The sequence below is a fragment of the Chiloscyllium punctatum genome, chromosome 42 (assembly GCF_047496795.1).
Source record: "Chiloscyllium punctatum isolate Juve2018m chromosome 42, sChiPun1.3, whole genome shotgun sequence".
NCBI classification, from domain to species: Eukaryota; Metazoa; Chordata; class Chondrichthyes; order Orectolobiformes; family Hemiscylliidae; genus Chiloscyllium; species Chiloscyllium punctatum.
In genome coordinates, this window is record NC_092780.1 from 9024718 (window position 1) to 9044458 (window position 19741).

The 19741-nt window shown below is 42.2% G+C and overlaps 1 protein-coding gene and 1 non-coding gene across 3 annotated transcripts; one reads left to right on the forward strand and one right to left on the reverse strand.

Annotated features, from left to right (window-relative positions):
- Window positions 1-1088: 1088 nt before the first annotated feature.
- On the reverse strand, window positions 1089-1160 carry trnac-gca (transfer RNA cysteine (anticodon GCA)). Its single transcript has one exon. It is a non-coding gene; the product is annotated as a tRNA-Cys (tRNA).
- Window positions 1161-4944: 3784 nt separating this feature from the next.
- swi5 (SWI5 homologous recombination repair protein) lies at window positions 4945-19369 on the forward strand. Of its 2 annotated transcripts, none has more exons than XM_072561361.1 (5): window positions 4945-5093; window positions 11162-11210; window positions 12541-12653; window positions 16085-16179; window positions 18369-19369. In XM_072561361.1, exons 1-5 carry the CDS (start codon window positions 4957-4959, stop codon window positions 18431-18433), a joined length of 459 nt encoding a protein of 152 aa, XP_072417462.1. In that variant the 5' UTR covers window positions 4945-4956; the 3' UTR covers window positions 18434-19369. The 2 variants fall into 2 exon arrangements, with proteins under 2 accessions (XP_072417462.1, XP_072417463.1); XM_072561362.1 differs by lacking the exon at window positions 4945-5093 and adding an exon at window positions 10778-10875.
- The last annotated feature ends 372 nt before the right edge of the window (window positions 19370-19741 follow it).

Below are 19741 nucleotides of genomic sequence, written 5' to 3' on the forward strand. Positions count from 1 at the left end.
GAGTTAAATAACTTTTGAAAATCGCTATTCTGCAGACTCCCACAACTTTAAGGAAAGTCAGAGTTGGTACCAGTTTAGAATCAGCTGGAAACAGCGAGGACAGTCCAAAAGGACTTCAATCTTTTATTGCAATGCACAGGCTGACTTCTGATCCCGGACAGTGAGATACTATTAACCCATAGCAACAAAGTTCAGGTGCTTTACAAACGGTTGAACATTAAGAATTGAAAGAACCCTGAAAATGCTTCGGCTTTGCCAGTTCTGTTACAACAGGGAACAACATAGGACATAGCACATAGAACATAGGAAAGCAGCACTCGCTCTGTCGCCTGTGATGACTTTAGCAACTTTGCAAATGAGAGTCCTTTCGTTCTGCAATGACAGTGCTATCCATCATTCACAAAAGTTTACACTTTACACAAATCGGGAAGAAAAACGGTGGTGTAGGTCAAAACTTGCTGGAAAAGCTCAGTAGGTCTGGCAGCATCGGTGCAGAGAAATCAGAGTTAACGTTTTGAGTCGGGTGACCCTTCCTCAGAACCTCAAAGTTTGGGAAGAACAGTTGGTGCAGACTGTAAGTAGGCAGAGAATTCCTGGGCAACTAATTCTGTGGCTGCACGATATCCGCGACAGATCTTGCCCGTAGGTAGTAACTTTTAAATTCTATTTGAGTATTAAAACTTTACTCAGGTGCACAGAAACAGTAGCACTGTGCAGTCAGTCACTGAGGTGAGACGGTTCTGGGAGCAAATCGAATTACAGTAATAAGTTTCAACAGGAGTTTGGGTAGATGCTTGAACGAGGGGGAAATTTGCAGAGCTGTGGAGAAAGACCAGGAGAGTGAGGGTAAAGGAAAAACCAACAAGTAGGCTGTGTTATATTGTCTTGTGATTGCTGATCCTTCGCTAGGACATGACCGTCCAGGTGTTCAGTAACTCACTGTCCATAGGAATGGGTGAATGATGAAGAAGTGAGGCATGAAATACTGACTTATTCAGAAATACGCTTTACACCTCTTCCGGTAAAATCGTAAGTGCGTGATTTTTCGCAATCGCCGTGTATTCCTTTGGGGAACATAAAGGACATTGAGGGGGCACCCGGATTTGAACCAGGGACCTCTTGATCTGCAGTCAAATGCTCTACCACTGAGCTATACCCCCTCTGCTGGACATACTTTCTCCATAAAGGAAATTAACGCTAGATTGGGTTTTGTAGATCATCAATTGTTATTGAAGTTGGCGAATTTTAAAAAGCTTCCATCTAACAATTATAATAAGCTGTGTAGAAAGACACAGATTTATATAAAGTTCATCTTTTAGCCCACTCTAGTGGGGACAAATTTGCACTGCACGTTATAAACATCATTTTCCAGTCTTATTATTTCCTGATCCTTAAAGTTAAAGAATGGAGCAGAAAGGTGATAACTTCCTATCTCAGATCCACTAGAGAACTGGCTTCAAACACTCACCTACTTCAGGATGTATGGAGTCCCTTTCCTAAAATATTGTTAAAGGCACTGACTATCTAGAGTTTAGCACCAGGTGAAGTAAAGGAGACTCTTAGATTCTAATATACCCCACACCCATCACTGACACTGATATATCCCTCACCCTTCATTGTAACACTCTGATATACTCCACACCCCTCACTGTAACACTCTGATATACTCCACACCCCTCACTGTAACACTCTGATATACCCCACACCCCTCACTGTAACACTCCAATAGTCCCTTACCCCTCACTGTAACACTCTGATATACCCCACACCCCTCACTGTAACACTCCGATATATCCCACACCCCTCACTGTAACACTATAACACTCTGATATACCCCACACCCCTCACTGTAACACTCCAATAGTCCCTTACCCCTCACTGTAACACTCTGATATACCCCACACCACTCACTGTAACACTCCGATATATCCCACACCCCTCACTGTAACTCCCTGATATACCCCACACCCCTCACTGTAACACTCTGATATACCCCATACCCCTCACTGTAACTCCCTGATATACCCCACACCTCTCACTGTAACACTCTGATATACCCCACACCCCTCACTGTAACTCCCTGATATACCCCACACCTCTCACTGTAACACTCTGATATACCCCACACCCCTCACTGTAACACTCCAATAATCCCTTACCCCTCACTGTAACACTCTGATATATCCCACACCTCTCACTGTAACACTCTGATATACCCCACACCCCTCACTGTAACACTCCAATAATCCCTTACCCCTCACTGTAACACTCTGATATATCCCACAACCCTCACTGTAACACTCCGATAATCCCTTACCCATCACTGTAACATTCCAATATATCCTCACCCCTCACTGTAACACTCTGATGTACCCCACACCCCTCACTGTAACACTCTGATATATCCCACACCCGTCACTGTAACACTCTGATATACCCCACAACCCTCACTGTAACACTCCGATAATCCCTTACCCATCACTGTAACACTCCAATATATCCTCACCCTTCACTGTAACACTCTGATGTACCCCACACCCATCAATGTAACACAATGATATACCCCACACCCCTCACTTGTAATGCTCTGATATACCCTACACCGCTCACTGTAACACTCTGATATATCCCTCACCCCTTACTGTAACACTCTGATGTACCCAACCATCACTGTGAAACTCTGATATATCCCACACTCCTCACTGTAACACTCCAATATATCCCTCACCCTTTACTGTATCACTCTGATATATCCCACACCCCTCACTGTAACACTCCAATATATCCCTCACCCTTTACTGTATCACTCTGATATATCCCACACCCCTCACTGTAACACTCTGATAAACACCACACTCCTCACTGTAACACTCTGATATATCTCACCCCCATCACTGTGACGCGCTGACAGACCACACAACCGTCACTGTGACATTCTGATCTACCCTACACTCCTCACTGTAACCAGTGATCCTTCTGTAGTAGTTCAAATCTCTTTGGATAATATAGTCATGTGTACTAAGTTGGAACGTGATCCATTGAAACATGATTGGGTGGAGATCGGAATGAATAAGGAGTAATATTTTGATTGGAAATTATTAACAGTATTATTTATAATTTGGAAGTTTGTTATCTGTAATAATAGCATAAAACCATAACTCTTGCAAAAGAGATTTGAGCTGTATGCTAGTTTTGGATATGTGTCTATTCCATGCTTGCATGTATAAATGTTTAAACAAAGGAACCTGAGTCTTGTCTGGTCGAAGAGGGAATAAAGGGTGAAACTCATGGAGTACTGCACTGTCATCACTCAGATGAGACCCTGAACTGAGGCCTGTCTGCCCTCTCAGGTGGAAAGAAAAGAGACCATAGTGCTACTCCATGAAACAGCATGTTATCCCTGATGACTTGGCCAATATTCATCTTGCAATCAATATCACAGAACAGGTTATCTTTGCATTCTCACGTTGATCTAAGTGAGAGCTTGCTGTATCCAAATTGGCTGCTGTGTTTCTGTATTACTGCACTGTTTCATTGACTGCAAAATGATTCAGGATGTCCTCAAATAAATACATACTTTTTCATAAAAGTAAAATACTTCGGATGCTGAAAATCTGAAATGACCAGAGCAAATGCTGGTGAAACTCAGCTGATCTGGCAGCATCTGTAGAGAATCTAATCTAATCTGTGGAGACAGAAACAGAGGTAAAGTTTTGAGTCCAGTTTGGCTCTTCTTCAGAACTGTATAAAACTTCTAAAAACTGGAAGGCTGCAGATGCTGTAAATCAGAAACAAAAACAGAAATTGCTGGAAAACCTTCTGGCAACATCTGTGGTGAGAAATCAGAATTAATGTTTCTGGTTGAGTGACACTTACTCAATTCTGAGGAAGGGTCACGTGACCTGAAGCATTCACTCTAATTCATACTTTAACAATTTCTTTTGTCACAGATGCTGCCAGACTTGCTGAGTTTCTACAAAATTCTGTTTGTCGCAAGTCCTTTTCTCCCCCCCCCCCCCCCCCCTTGGTACGGTTAATATATTTTACATCCATCTGAACATGCTGATAACAATTTAATTTAAGATTTCACCTGGAAGAAAGAGACCTTTGCCAATCTTACCCCTCTGATAACCCACTGGGAGATAAAAGAACTCAATTTCTGAGAAACATTCAGTTTTTCAATGATCCTTTCCCAACCCTCCCATCTTCTATCTTTTGTGGCGTAATTCAATTAACTCTCTGCAATATTAATCTTGATATGTTACGGCAAATGTATTTTAATAATAATAATTTAATAACAATGAAGTCATTTAATAATACATTTACTGTCAATATTGGGCCATAGGGTTTTAACAATGCAAATAAGCCTCCCCCTGACTTAACAAATCTGTCTCATTTGAAATATGTTCCACCATTTTTTAATGTTCCATATCCATTTTACTCACTTTTAAATACTTCTATGAAGGAGACAAAATTAAATTGACAACTTTCCAAGTGCACCAATAGTGGATAGAGAACCTCTGGATCATAGAACAATAATGAGAGATATAGATAAATGGTAGTTGTCTTTCACCTAGGATGGGGGATGTCAAGACTAGGGGGTCAATTTTAAAAGTGAGAGGAGAGAAATTTTAAAAAAGACTTGCGAGGCAATTTTTTTTTACACAATGGGTGGTTCACGTGTGGAATGAACTCCCTGAGGAAGTGGTGGATGTGGGTACAGTTACACCATTTCAAAGTCATTTAGGTAGGTACATGAATAAGGAAAGGTTTGGAGTGATATGGGCCAGGAGGATTTATGTTTGGTGCATGTGTGTAAATGTGTACATCTGGGGGGCGGGGGGTGAGTAAATTTGAATCCAAGTCATTCAAGAAAAATGAAACACCAAAAGTAGCAAATCTGAGGGTGCGGGGATTGGCTGTTTGTAGCCACGTGTGCGGAAGCTGCGTGTGCTGATGGCCGCGGAGAGGGAGCGGGGAGGTACGGGAGGATGTTCCCCTCAGTCCGGGCTGCCAACACCGGAGCAGCCCCTCTGTACCCGGACCCCAAGCAGCAGAGAAGGCGGAGGGACGTCGGGTCGCTCCTTCAGGAGGTCTGTCAGCCCCTGGGCTTGGAAGAGAGAGAGAGAGAGAGAGAGAGAGTGTGGGGAAGGGGAAGGTTGATGGTGAAGATAGATTGCAATCAGTCAAATAATTTGAGAACTTATGATGTAAAATTGGTAACTCACTGATTCGCGACGTTAAATCTAATGAGGTATTTTTGATTGCCAACTAAAATAAGTTAATATTTCAGTGTGGGCAAAAAAATGCGCACTTTGCAACGGGAATTTTGTTGTCCCCCTCACACTTACTACCTAACATGCTCTGTGTGTGTGTTTTTCTTGCAATTTTTTTTCTTTTCAGGTTCCGAACATTGGATCACGCCACCATAGCAAGTTGCAAAATATCATCATGATCAGTCAGTCTCAGTCACAAAGTCAGACAGCACAGAAACAGACCCTTCAGTCCAACTAGGCCATGCTGTGTATGTTCTCAAACTAAACTCCTCCCACCTACCAGTGTTTGGCCCATAACCCTTTGAACCTGTCCTATTCATGTACTTATTTGTCTTTTAAACATTGTAATTGTATACGTATAATATTCCCCAAAATCTAATAGTTAATGTATTACTATAAAAGCAGGTTCCTTGTAGAGCAAGTGATGTATTAATCAGTTATTTTGTAAAGCTTTGGGTGGTGTTAGTAAGAAATATTATGCTGATTGTGGAAAGAGCTATGATGAATGAAGTTTAGCATTTTACGTCCAGCCAGTGAAGGACAGTGATCAAACAAGGTGAATGATGTATTGTAGAAAGACACAGGAGTGAATCAAAGTCATGATGAAACGGCACTGAATTCTAGCCAAGTTAGAACTTCTGTTTCATCTCCGTTAAGACAGGAAAGGCATTTTAGAATTGGAACCTGTGCAAGGAAGTGTCATCAACGTGATCTCTAGTATTGGATGTTTGTTGGAAGGGAACACTGGGAAAATTCAAGTTCTGTGTCCCCAAAAGGAGTTATGTGAGAGAAAATCTTATAGAATTGGGTGGATGATTTGCTTTATTATTGTCACGTGCTGAGATAGAATGAAATGTGTTGTTTTGCATACTTATTAGACAAATCTTACCTTGCTTAAGTAAATCAGGGTAATTGAACCAAATGCAGAGTGTAAAGTTACAGCTACAGAGAAAGATCAATTGTAATGTATGAGAGGTCAGTTTATAAGCCTGTTAACAGTGGAAAAGAAACTGTTCTTTAATCTGTTGGTACGTATTTTCAAACTTTTGTATCTTCTGACTGACAGCACGGTGGCTCAGTGGTTAGCATTGCTATCTCACAGCGCCAGGCCCCCTGGCTCAATTCCAGCCTTGGGCAACTGTGTGTGGAGTTTGCACATTCTCCCCATGTCTGCATGAGTTTCCTCCCACAATCCAATGATGAGGTTAAGTGAATTGGGCAATGTTGTATGGCCATAGTGTTCAGGGATGTGCAGGTTACATGCATTAGTCAGGGGGAAAGGTAGAGTAATATGGTAGGGGAATGGGTCTGGATGGGATACTCTTTGGAGGGTCATTGTGGACTTGTTGGGCCAAAATGGCCTGTTTCCACACTGTAGGGTATCTATAAAGAGAATATAACTAGGGTGGGAGTAGCCTTTGATTATGTTGGCTGCTTTCCCGGGACAATGGAAGTGGTGACAGAGTCAATGGATGGAAGATTGGTCTTTGTGATGGACTGGGTTGCATTCATAATTCTCTGTTACTTCTGGCAATCTTGGGCAGAGCAGTTGCCATGCCAAGCTGTAATGCGTCTGGATAGAATGCTTTCTATTTTGCATCTATAAAACTTGGTAAGCGTCATTGTGGAAATTTCTGAGGAAGTAGATGTGTTGGAGTGCTTTCTTGACTGTAGCCTCGACGTGGATGGACCCAGATGGATTGTTGGTGATATTTACTCTCAGGAACCTGAAGCTATTGACCACCTCCACCTCAGCACCATTGGTACAGACAGGAATGTACCTCCATCTGCATCCTCAAGTCAATGACAGGCTTCTTCATTTTGCTGTCATTGAAAGAGAGATAGTTGCCTTTACACCATGCCCCTAAGCTGTCTAACACTTTCCTCTACTGTGTCTTGTTGTTTCAGATGTGATCCATTACAGTGGTGTCATCAGCAAATTTGTAAATGGAGTTAAAGCTGAATATGGCCACACAGTTGTGAGTGTGAAAAGAGTACAGTAAGGGGCTGAGTTTGCAGCCTTGATGGGCACCAGTGTTGAGAATTATTATGGAGGAGGTTTTGTCACCTATCCTTACGGATTGTGGTCAGCAGGTCAGGAAATCAAGGATCCAGTTGAAGAGGGGGAGCAGAGTCCTAGGTCTTGGAGTTTGGAGATGAATTTAATTCAAATTATGGTGTTGAAAGTAGAGCTGAAGTCAATAAGCAGGAGTCTGATATAGGTGCCCTTGTTATCCAGATGTTCCAGGGATGAGTGTATGGCCAAGGAGATTGTGTCTGCTTTGGACCTCCTGTAATGGTAGGCAAATTGTAGCAGATCAAGACAATCTGGAAGGCTGGCGATGATGTGTGCCATTATTAACCTCCTTGAAGCACTTCATAATGTCGGTTGTCAGAGGCACTGGGCAGTTGGATAAGTACATGAGTAGGAAATGTTTGTAGGGATATGGTCCAGGGGAGGTGGAACTAGTATAATCATTAAGGCAGGTGGCCTGAGTTTTCTCTGGCACCTGGATGATAGTGGTGGGAGTGCAGTGGTTGTGTCCTACCTCTAAGCCAGGAGGCCAGGTTCCACCTGCTCCAGAGGTCATAGAATCATAGAGATGTACAGCACAGAAACAGACCTTTCAGTCCCCCTTGTCCATGCCGACTAGATATCCCAACCTCCTGGCCCATATCCCTCCAAACCCTTCCTATTCATATACCCGTCCAGATGCCTTTCAAATGTCGCAATTGTACCAGCCTCCTCCACTTCGCCTGGCAGCCCAATCCACCCATGCACCACTCTCTACTTGAACAAATTGCCCCTAAGGTCTCTTTTATATCTTTCCCCTCTCACCCTAAACCTCTAGTTCTGGACTCCCCTACCCAAGGGAAAAGACCTTGTCTATTTACCCGATCCATGACCCTCATGATTTTATAAACCACTATGTGGACACCCATCAGTGTCCGATGCTCGAGGGAAAACAGCCCTAGCATATTCAACCTCTCCCCATAGCTCAAATCCTCCAACCCTGGCAACATCCTTGTAAATCTTTTCTGAACCGTTTCAATTTTCACAACATGCTTCCGATAGGAAGGAGACCAGAATTGTGCGCAATATTCCAAAAGTGGCCTAACCAATGTCCTGTACAGCCGCAACATGACCTCCCAACTCTTGTACTCAATACTCTGACCAATAAAAGAAAGCATACCAAATGCCTTCTTCACTATCCTATCTACCTGTGACTCCACTTTCAAGGAACTATGAGTCAGCAACATTCCCTAGGACCTTACCATTAAGTGTATAAGTCCTGCCCTGATTTGCTTTCCCAAAATACAGCACCTCTCATTTATCTAAACTAAACTCCATCTGCCACTTCTCAGTTCATTGGCCCATCTGATCAAGATTTCATTGTACTCTGAGGTAACCTCCTTCATTGTCCACTACACCTCCGATTTTGGTGTCATTTGCAAACTTACTGACTATACCTCTTATGCTCACATCCAAATCATTTATATAAATGATGAAAAGTAGAGGACCCAGCACCGATCCTTGTGGCACTCCACTGGTCACAGGCCTCCAGTTTGAAAAACAACCCTCCACCACCACCCTCTGTCTTCTACCTTTGAGCCAGTTCTGTATCCAAATGGCTAGTTCTCCCTGTATTCCATGAGATCTAACCTGGGGAACCTTGTCAAATACCTTACTGAAATCCTTATAAATTACATCTATTGCTCTGTCCTCATCAATCCCTTTGTTACTTCTTCAAAAAACTCAATCAAGTTTGTGAGACATGATTTCCCATGCACAAAGCCATGTTGACTAACCCTAAGCAGTCCCTGTCTTTCCAAATACATGTACATCCTGTCCCTCAGGACTGCCTCCAACAACTTGCCCACCACCAACGTCAGTGTGCAATAATATCTCTGAACAGGTCAATCAGAAGATACTTAGAATTGTGTGAGATAACAAATTTGATCGAGATTTCCATGCTATGGAAATAGTAACGTGGAAAATCTAGATTAAATTAAATTGAGTGAATAAAACAAGTTGCCTCAGATTCAAGCAAGAAGAATGTAAAGTTAGGACTCGTAACAAAAAATGCTCCTTTTCACACAGAATAACCAGCATGTGGGATGGATGCCTGTACAGATTGGAAAGTGGGTACAAACTCTAGAGTAATTTAAGACTGTACATGAAGCTGCATTGGACAGATTATAGCTGTTGCTAGATGGTAAATATAATTGCAACACCAGGTTATAGTCCAACAGGTTTATTCCGAAGTACAAGCTTTCAGACTGCTGCTCCTTCAACAGGTAGCTAGTGCGAAAAAGATATGCATAATCTTCTTGGTGATCCTCTCCATTTAAACTGGCATTTGGTGGTGTCGTTGACAGCCTTGATGTGAAGGAGTCAGTGTTGGATTGGGGTGGACTAGGTGAGAAATCACACTCTGCAAGGTCATAGTCCAACAGGTTTATTGGAAGCACTAGCTTTCGGAGTCCTGCTCCTTCATCAAAAGACAGAAACAACTAGCAAAAGGTCATAATGTCATACAACAGCTGAGACATATTGAACAAACCTAGATTGCTGTTAAGTACTAATTGTATGACACTAAGATCGTTTGCTATAATTTCTGTCTCCTATGATCCTGCTCCACAGCTACCTCTGAAAGCTAGTGCTACCAAATAAACCTATTTGAATATAACCTGGTGTTGTGTGACTGTTAACTTGATCCAACCTGGTCCAACACCAGAACCTCCACATTGTGGCGAGAAGGAATAAGATGAGCAGGATGACTCTATTCATCCTAAATTATCCTGTTACCTGCAACAGCGAATAGAGTTATTAGAAAGACAATCAAAGCTTTGGAATTAAATTATTAAGGGCTGATATTTCCTGGCTGTATCCATTATAGTAAATAGTGTAGAAACTGCAAATCCTGAGCATCTACCATCTCTAAATTATTTCAGTAACAGAAGGGAGAACAAACCAGCCAAGGAGTTGTGTTGAGGTTGTGCAGGATATTGGTGAGGCCCGTTCTGGAGTACTGTGTCCAGTTCTGGTCACCCAGTTATAGGAGGGATATTATTAAGCTGGACAGGGTCCAGAAGAGATTTACCAGGACGTTGCGAGGTATGGAAGGTTTCAGTTATAAAGAAAGGCTGAGAGTTTTTCCACTGGTGCGTAGGAAGTTGAGAGGCGACCTGGTAAAGTTTGTAAAAAAATGATGGGTATAGATAGAGTTACTGGTAGGTGTCCCTCCTCTAGGATGGGGGGATTTCAAGACAAGGGTGCACATTTTTAAGGTGAGAGGAGAGAAATTTAAAGACATGAGAGTCAAATGTTTCACACAGGATGGTTTGCGTGTGGAATAAACTTCCTGGGGAAGTGATGGATGTGTGTACAATTACAGTATTTACAAGACCTTAAGATAAGCACATGAATAGAAAACATTTGGAATGTTATGGGCCAGGAGCGGGCAGGTGGGACTAGTTTAGTTTAGGATTATGTTCAGAATGAACTGGTTGGGCCAAAGGGTCTGTTTGAATGCTATAGACTAGATGACTCTTTGACAAATCAGGAAGTTATTCTCACGAAGCAAGTGATGATCAGGTATGAATGGGTATCCAAGTAGGATACTACGGGCTGCAGCCTTTAATCTTCTGAGGAGGAGTTGGAAATTTTGGTGCATGGAAGTCTTTGGGAATAGATGAGCCGTCCAAATGTACATTCACTTTTGAAAGTGTAGAAGATTGTTAGAGGTGGGCAGTAAATGCTGGACTCGCAAACAAAGTCCTCATCCCATGAAGAAATAAATAGAAAAAAATGTGCTTGATGGACAAAGTTCAAATATTTAGCCAGCTTTCTCCCCTCTCAAGTCTTGCCTTTATATTCACAGGACCCCACTTGGACCATCCAGAAAATTAAACGCAAGCTTTAAATCACCGGTAAGACATTTTAAACATGCCCTGTATTGGAGTATTTTGTTTAAGGAATGGGGATGTGCCAATGATTGCCACCATGCAGGGCTGGCCTTCTGGATGATGATGGATGGACTTGATGCTAATTGAGTGGCACTGTCTCGCCTAGGAGGGGAGGATGCAGCGAGCAATAGGGTAAAGATTGCTATATCTGTAATGTAATGTGTAAGTCAATACTGCGTATTTGTTTTAGAAAGCGTTTAGATACTGTTAACATGCGGTGAGTATTATATAATATGATAAATTAAATGGGAAATTTGTGATTAATAATCTGTTTGTAAAGGGATCTTTTAACCAAGCGAGAATTTGCTTAATTTCTAACTACCGTCTGCAAGGCAGAAATGAGCAATGTGATAGCATATTTCCTGACTGCCCCAGTGGGTGCTGCTCCATTGACACCCATAGCTCGACAGCATCTAGGACAAAGCAGCCCGCTTCATTGAATCCCTCCAGTGCAGATAGATGCCATTCAGCCCATCGAGCCTGTACTGACCCCCTCTGAAGAACATCCCACCCAAATGCTGGGAGAACATGCACATTCCACAGACAGACTTCTAAGGTTGGAATCGAACCCAGGTCCCTGGTACCGTGAGGCAGCAGTGATCACTGCTGAGCCATCCACTTGGTTGGCACCCCAATCCAACACCTTCAACATTTCGCTGCTTTCACAACTAGTGCACAGTGGCAACAGTCTGTGTCATCTGCAAAATGCTGAGCAGTAACTTGCCAAATATCATTTGACAGCAGCTTTCAGGTCTGCCAGCTCAATCGACAAAGGTAGCATGGGAACACTATCACCTCAAAGCGCCTCTCCAAACTACTTCCCATCCTGACTTGAAACATATTGCAGTTCCTTCACTGTCACTGAATCGAGATGTTGTAAATCTCTTCCTAACAGCTGTGTGGGTGTACCTACACCCTAACATGGAGCATTTTAAGAAGGCAGCTCTCCAACGGCACGTTGAGAGCTTTTAGGGATGGGCAATCAATTCTGGCCTAGCTAGTAACATTCAAGTTCCGTGAACAAATCTTTTTGTTTTAAAAATAGCAGGCAGTTTCAGAAGGCACAGTACTCCAGACATCATTTTCAGTCTGTATCACTGAAGCATAACCTCTCCAGTTATATTCCGTTCCCCTCTGAATAATCAGTAATGTTCCATGAGCTTCCTTAATTGTACCTCAAACTTAACTTCTGCGATTCCTGCTCTAGGGCATCCAAATCCCACTGTGCCTGAGCTCTGTAGTCTCTCGCCATTGAGATGGTGTGCTTATATACTCACACTGACTTCTCCTTCAGCTAAAGACCTCCCTGGACCCTGAGCTTGACTCTGCTGGTCTTCAACTTCAAGTGGAAAATCTGAGGAAGAAATGTGATGATCTTGATCGTCAGATTGCAGAACTACTCTCAGAGTAAGTGGGTTCTTTGCATTTATTGCAAACGGGTTTGGCATCGAATCAATTGAATCCTTAATAAATTCACATTCCACCTGCAAATTATGTGAAGGATTGCCATTAATAATCAAACGTACATTTGTATTTTACGATATATTGTACATCACTGACATATCTCTTTTAGAGTTGGAATCAGGGCAGTGAATGTGACCTGCTTAGACTGACATGTGATCTGTGAAAAGTTTTTTATTTGTTTTACTTTAGGGAGTGAGGACACTGCCCAGTGCAGGTCTGATCCTTGCAGACCAGAACGTTTTCATGTTGTCTGAGGGGTAGTGGGCAGCTTTACTCTGGATCTTAACACTAGTAGTTTTTGGAGAAAGTGAGGAGTATAGATGCTGGAGATCAGAGTCGAGAGTGTGGCACTGGAAAGGCACAGCAGGTCTGGCAGCATCCAAGGAGCAGGAGAATCAAAGCCCAAAAGGTCGATTCTCCTGCTTGTCGATGCTGCCTGACATGCTGTGCTTATCCAGCACCACACTCTCGACGCTAGTAGTTATTGGGAAGGGGCGAATCAGTCGGTGTTCTGCTCCTGAATGACTCTTTGCCTGATTATAGACATTGGATGGGGGCTGGTTCAGGTGGGAATATAATACCCTTCGCAGTCTTACAGTCTGAGATTGACAGCTTTGGCTCCTGTGTGATCGAAAGGATATTTGGGCAGATTAGCTCAAGGTGATGAACTGAATGTGGAATTGTACTTGAATGTGAATCTGCGTGAGGAATACTTTGAGAATGAGTTTCAAATTGCCATCAGCTGCTCACTCTGGTGTCTGAGTCAGAAGTTCAGTCCCTGCTCCAGGATTTGAGCGTGTAGTCTAGGCTGCGAAAGTTAGAATTAAGGGGCAGGTGTTTCAAATGGAAGTTTTGTCCTGGATTAGTTTGGTGTGGTGTTGATTATCAGCATAACACTGAGATCAACTGCTGATTTGTTTTGGGTGTTTTGTGATTATTACATGTTACACTAGTGTTCTGAGCAAATTTCCTTCCACAAAGATTGACGAGGGCAAAGCGGTAGACATTGTTTACGTGGACGTCAGTAAAGACTTTAACAAGGTTCCGCATGGTAGACGAACTACTAAAGTTAGATCACATGAGATTCAGGGGGAACTTGCCAAGTAGATCAAAATTGGTTTGATAGTAGGAGCCAAAGGCTGGTAGTGGCGGGTAGTGTTTTGGTCTGGGGGCCTGTGACCAATGGTGTTCTACAGGGATCCATAATAGGTCCACGTTTGTTTGTCATTTGTGTAAATGATTTGGTTGAGAATATAGAAAGCATGGTTAGTAAGTTTGTGGAACCAAAATTGGTGGCATAGTGGACAATGAAGAAGGTTGTTGAGATCTTTTTGTACTCTTAATTCAGTTGTCTCAAGGAACTGAGGAGTGGCAGATGGAGCTTAATTTGGATAAATGCGAGGTATTTCATTTTGGGAAAACAAAGGTAGGACTTGTACAATTAACATTAGCGTCCTGGTTAGTGTTGTAGAACAGAGAGACCTAGAGGCTCAGGTACATAATTCTTTGAAATCTGCGTTGCACGTAAACAGGGTTGTTGAAAAGGCATTTAACATGCTTGTCTTCATTGCTCAGGCCTTTGAATATAGGAGTTGGGGTGTTATGTTGAGGTTGTACAGGACATTGGTGAGGCCTCTTCTGGATTACAGTGTCCAGTTCTGGTTGTCCTGCCATTGGAAAGATATTATGAAATTGGAGAAGGTCCAGAAAACGTTTGCCAGGATTTTGCCATTAATGGAGGGGTTGAGTGAGACAAACGAGGCTGGGACGGTTTTCACTGAAAGTGTATACAATCATGAAGAACATAGATCAAGTGAATAGCAAAGTTCTTTTCCCTAAGGTGGGGGAATTCAGAATTGGGCTTATTTTTAAGGTGAGAGAAGAAATTTTTAAAAGGACATGAGGGCACAGTGGTTCATGTGTGGAATGAACTGCCAGAGGCACTGGCAGAAACAGGCAGTTACAACATTTAAAAGACATTTGGACAGGTACATGGGTAGGAAAGGTTTGGAGGGATATGGGCCAAATGCAGAACTAGTTTTAGTTTGGGAACATGGTCGGTGTAGACTAGTTGGACTAAAGGGTCTGTTTCCATGCTGTCTGACTCTATGACACCAGCAACACCACCTCAAACAGATTGGAAGCTTATCCATCCCAGTCTCTCTGTGGCTACATCTGCAAAGTGTTCCCTTTTAAGTAAGTGCCTTTTTAAAATTATTAAAATGTACTTTTCCATACTGAGTTTTAGAATAGAATAAAATCCCTACAGTGCAGAAACAGGCCCTTTGGCCCAACAAGCCCACACCGACCCTCCGAAGAGTAACCTACCCAGACCCATTCCTCTATATTTACTCCTGACTAATACATCTAATCTACACATTCCTGAACATTATGGCCAAATCACCTGACCTGCACATCTTTGGACTGTGGGAAGAAACCGGAGCACCCGGAGGAAACCTGTGCAGACACGGGGAGAATGTGCAAACTCCACACTCACACAATGGCCTGACATTGAAATTGAACCTGGGCCCCTCACGTTATGAGGTATCAGTGCTAACCACTGAGCCACAGTGCCGAGTTTTATTGAGGTACTGTGGAAAATCGGGGATTACTAACCTTTTTAAAAAGGTCCAACAACTTTGCAAACCATTGCTCTCGAGGTCCGCAGTTAAATTCATGCACACAAATATACCTGACAAGTCAGGTCCATATTGTTGTCCTTTGCAGTGTTTTTAATGTTAATTAATGTTTGTAATTACTATTTGTCATAAAATCTTTGTTTGCCATAAATGACTTTTTTCCTTTATTTTACCATTTTAAAACTACTGTGACCATCATTCATGTATACAAGTGACTGAATGTTACTAATAATTATTAGATTAACTTCATAGTTAATGTCATAAATTCTGCATCCATGCTGTATGTTAAAGGTGTTTATTGATATCCAACCCAGGCTGGAGACATAGCTACAGCTGATGAATTGGGTTATGATGTTCTCAAATAAGGCATTGCCTGAAAATAGAGTCAAATCAGATTCAGTATCAAATTTCAAAAGCAATTTAGCTCTACATTTGCAGGGTGATAGGGAAAGAAAAGGGGAGTTGTCTGACTAACTGGATAGCTCTTTCAAAGAGCTATCACATGGAGATGGACTGAATGTTCTTTCTGTACTTTCAGATTCTATGTTTCTGTTCCTCCTGATGTCCCATTCACCTAGTGAGTTAAAGGGGGCCGATTGTGAACTGTTTAGTTACAAACCTCTTAGCGTAACTGTGTTTATTAAATACATCATGTGTTACAGAGGAGAACAATCCTACATCAGTGCTAGCAAAGGGTTGAGTAAGTAGATTAATTCTGCTGTTTTCTTCCTACAGAGGGTACACTCTGAAAGAGCTGGACCAGCACATTGATCAGCTCCATGAGTACAATGACATCAAGGACGTGGGCCAGTTACTGTTGGGAAAACTGGGTAAGAACACCTTGACTATGACTAAAAGGAAAAGACTTGCATTTTTATAGCACTTCTCATATCCCCAGGTCCTTCCAAAGTGGACCACAGCCAATCAGGTGTCATCCAGTGCCAAAATAACATTGTTATTCCAGTCATGATTTGGAGATGCCAGTGTTGGACTGGGATGTACAAAGTAACAAATCATACAACACCAGTCCAACAGGTTTAATTGGAAGCACTAGCTTTCAGAGCGCTGCTCCTTGTGTGATTTGTTACTTTGTTATTCCAGTGTTGTTTTTGAGCTATTTTCAAGACTGACTCACTTTCAGGAGTTTGTTTTTCATTCTCTTAGTCATTTATTCAATGATGTAGTCACAGTGACAATATTTTCAATATTTATGTTGAATATTTTCTTCTTTAGAAAGATAAGATATTGCTTAAATTATGTATTGTGAATTCTGTTAACTTAGAATCTATAAGTAAGATATTCCAGACTAATAAAACAATGAACTGTGGATGCTGGAGATCTGAAACAAGCAAAAACAGAAATTGCTAGAGAAAGTCAGCAGGTGTGGCAGCATTTGTGGAGAGAGAAAGTCATGTTTCGAGTCATTCTGAAAACTGGTTACTGGACTCGAAATGTTAACTCTGTTTTCTCTTTGCAAGATTTTCCAGTTAGTTTATGACAAAATTTTCTGTATTCATTTTCCAAATTGGGATTACACATAAAGTGAGTAAGTTTCCTTTCTACAGTGAGTTAAAGGTTTCAGGTGAATTCATTCACTGTCCACCTGTCTGAGTGAGCGTTCGGTCCAACGGTCTGAAAATTGACACTTCTGTCCCTGCGGCTCTGCCTGAATGGGAATGCAGTTGGAATGGCAGCCTAGATTTTGAGCTCAGTGCAATTTGCTGAGTTTAAGAAACCACTGAGATGGAAGATCCAATTCTAATGGTTCACCTGCACATAATGACTTTGACAGTGAATCTCGCTTGAAAAGGCCTCCGTATTGCCCGATGTGGAAAAATGGAAGCATGTCATACAGCTGCTGATGAGGATCACAGTGCTTTGTTGGGAGTTACAGGAGGGATCAATGCACCTAATCTAATCATGATTTCCTCAACAAACTTCATTCCCTTGTCCACAACTCTCACCTTCTCCCTGGGCACTCCCTGAGACTGGGTCAGGCTGTTTGGGACGTTGGCATCCAACATGACCTTTGGGTGAGTTTTCAGCCATGGATCTGCTGCATTGCCAAGCCTACCCCTTCCGACTCCATAAAATTGGAGTTGCCAGCATTAATTCATATGATGCTGTGAACCCTTCATTTGTGCCTTTCTTACCTTTAGACCTGACTATTGCAATGCAACTCTGTTCTCCCAGCTTCTACCTTCCACAAGCTTAAACTCACCCAGAACTCTGCTGCCAACCTCCTAACTTGTACCAAGGACCATTCCTCCATAATTCTCTTTTTACAGGATGAAAGGTTCAATTCCGTCTTCGGGCAACCATGCAAACTCCACACAGATATTCTCCCCGTGTCCATGTGGGTTTCCTCTGGGTGCTGCGGTTTCCTCAGTTACAACGGTGTAAAGATGTGCAGATCAGGTGGATTGGCTATGAGCAAGACAGGGATATAGGGTAAGGGGGGGTTGTGGAATACTCTTCAGAGGGCCGAATGGCCTGCTTCCATACTGTAGGGATTCAGTGGTTCTCTAACATCTTTAGCCTGATAGCCCTCTGAGGGCTGATTTCTAGTGTAAGTGCCAATTTTTAATTCCTTCACTATTTGTGGCTGTATCTAAGCCTCTGTTTCTTTACCTGCCTTATCTCCTTTAATACACTGTGTAAAATCTACTTTGTTATTTATTTAGATACTCCAACATCAAACATTGTTAGAACAATGCTGGGACATTTAATTATTTTATAGATTCTGTGTAATTGCAGGATGTATTTGGTTGAGGCAGGAGTCTATAAAGTTTATAATAAGAATGATCCTACTTTCCAAAACTTCCAGAATAAGCACATTCAAGGAGAATCTCGAAAGAAAAGTGGCATGTGCTACTTTTTAAATGTAAATACTGTACAAGCAATGAAAGTGAGCTAACACAATAATAAAATTGGCAGAGGTGTTACAGTGGATGAGACCTTCTCTTCAATATGCCTGAACACCAACACTGTAATAACAGCTTTCTATGATTCATTACAGCAGTCATCAGAGGGGTGACCACCAGAGAGCTGTACAGTGAGTTTGGACTGGATTTGGAAGACTAGACTACAAGAAGAAGAGGATGTGGATTGTTATCTGTCATAATTTGGGTCTTCACATTGATTCCACCAACAAAGAAGACAGAGAGGATTATGATCCATGAGCAAGAGCCACTGGAATACCTGGTGTTGAAGTCAGGTGCAGTGTCAGATGGTGCAACCCAGTTTAAAAACCCATTCGATTTCAAGTAGCATTGCTGATAGATGTTCTGGTAGTTGAGTTTATGGACTTGTTACAAAGGCACCTCCAGTGTTTCTCGTCACTGTTCAGCTCTGATATCCCAAGCCTCTTTATTTGTGTTTTGCTGTACAAGGTGTTCCTTGTTGAGTAATTAGGGAGAATCCCCTCTCTGTTCAATGCTTTCCACTGAGTCCCAGCTGTTCTGAGCAGGAAGAATTGGCATTAGATTTCAGCCAGTTCACTGAGAAATTACCTCCAGTTTGACCACCTGCAGATTCTCCAGTGAATCTTCAGCCCAATGTTTGAGAAACAGGTGAAAAGTCAGAAATGTGATTCATACTTAAAGGTTTGCATATCTACCTCCTGCCAACAGAGGTGATGGTTTCTGTTTTCCTGGTGTGTGGACAGTGAATGTCAGAAGGTTGTTTATTATTCGGGCATCTCAGTTGAGTCCAGTTTTGACCAGACTCTGAACAAATCACTCCTGCAGCAGGAGGACTGTGATCAGGAGCAGTCACCATGCTCAATTACCTTCTCCACACACAGGATGGAGACTGACTGACCGATTTCCCCAAAAACCATCACTTGTCCTCTGTGTGGGAGTTACTGATTCATTATTGGTAAAGAAATCTTAATTAGAGGTTTAATCCTTAAGAGGTCATCAGGACTACATTGTGCCAATCTCTGGGACTTTATTTTGTAATTGTTGTTTGTTGGTCAGTTTTGATCCTCTACATTTAATAAAAAGAATTTGTTCGGTGCCTTGCTCTTTGTGACTTGATTCATTGATCATCTGAGAGTTGACTCAAGATCATTAATTTCTCCTTTCCAGTGTGTTGTCAAGCTGCCTATATTGAGAATGGATGATGAGGGACAATCTATTGAGAAAATAGGGCAGCATGGTGGCTCGGTTGTTAGCACTGCTGCCTCACAGCACCAGGTACCTGGGTTCAATTCCCACCTCAGGCAACTGTCTGTGTGGAGTTTGCACATTTTCCCTGTGTCTGTGTGGGATTCCTCCAGATACTCCAATTTGCTCCCACAATCCAAAGATGTGTAGGTTATGTGAATTGGCCATGTTAAATTGCCCATAGTGTTGGGTGCATTAGTTGAGGATAAATGTAGGGGAAATG

Excerpts from the sequence above, each read along its gene's own strand:
- swi5 (XM_072561361.1), top strand. The coding sequence starts at position 4,957 with ATGGCCGCGGAGAGGGAGCGGGGAGGTACGGGAGGATGTTCCCCTCAG. Across the intron at positions 5,094-11,161 it reads TCGGGTCGCTCCTTCAGGAG|GACCCCACTTGGACCATCCA; the intron begins GTCTGTCAGCCC and ends TTATATTCACAG. Across the intron at positions 16,180-18,368 it reads GTTACTGTTGGGAAAACTGG|CAGTCATCAGAGGGGTGACC; the intron begins GTAAGAACACCT and ends GATTCATTACAG.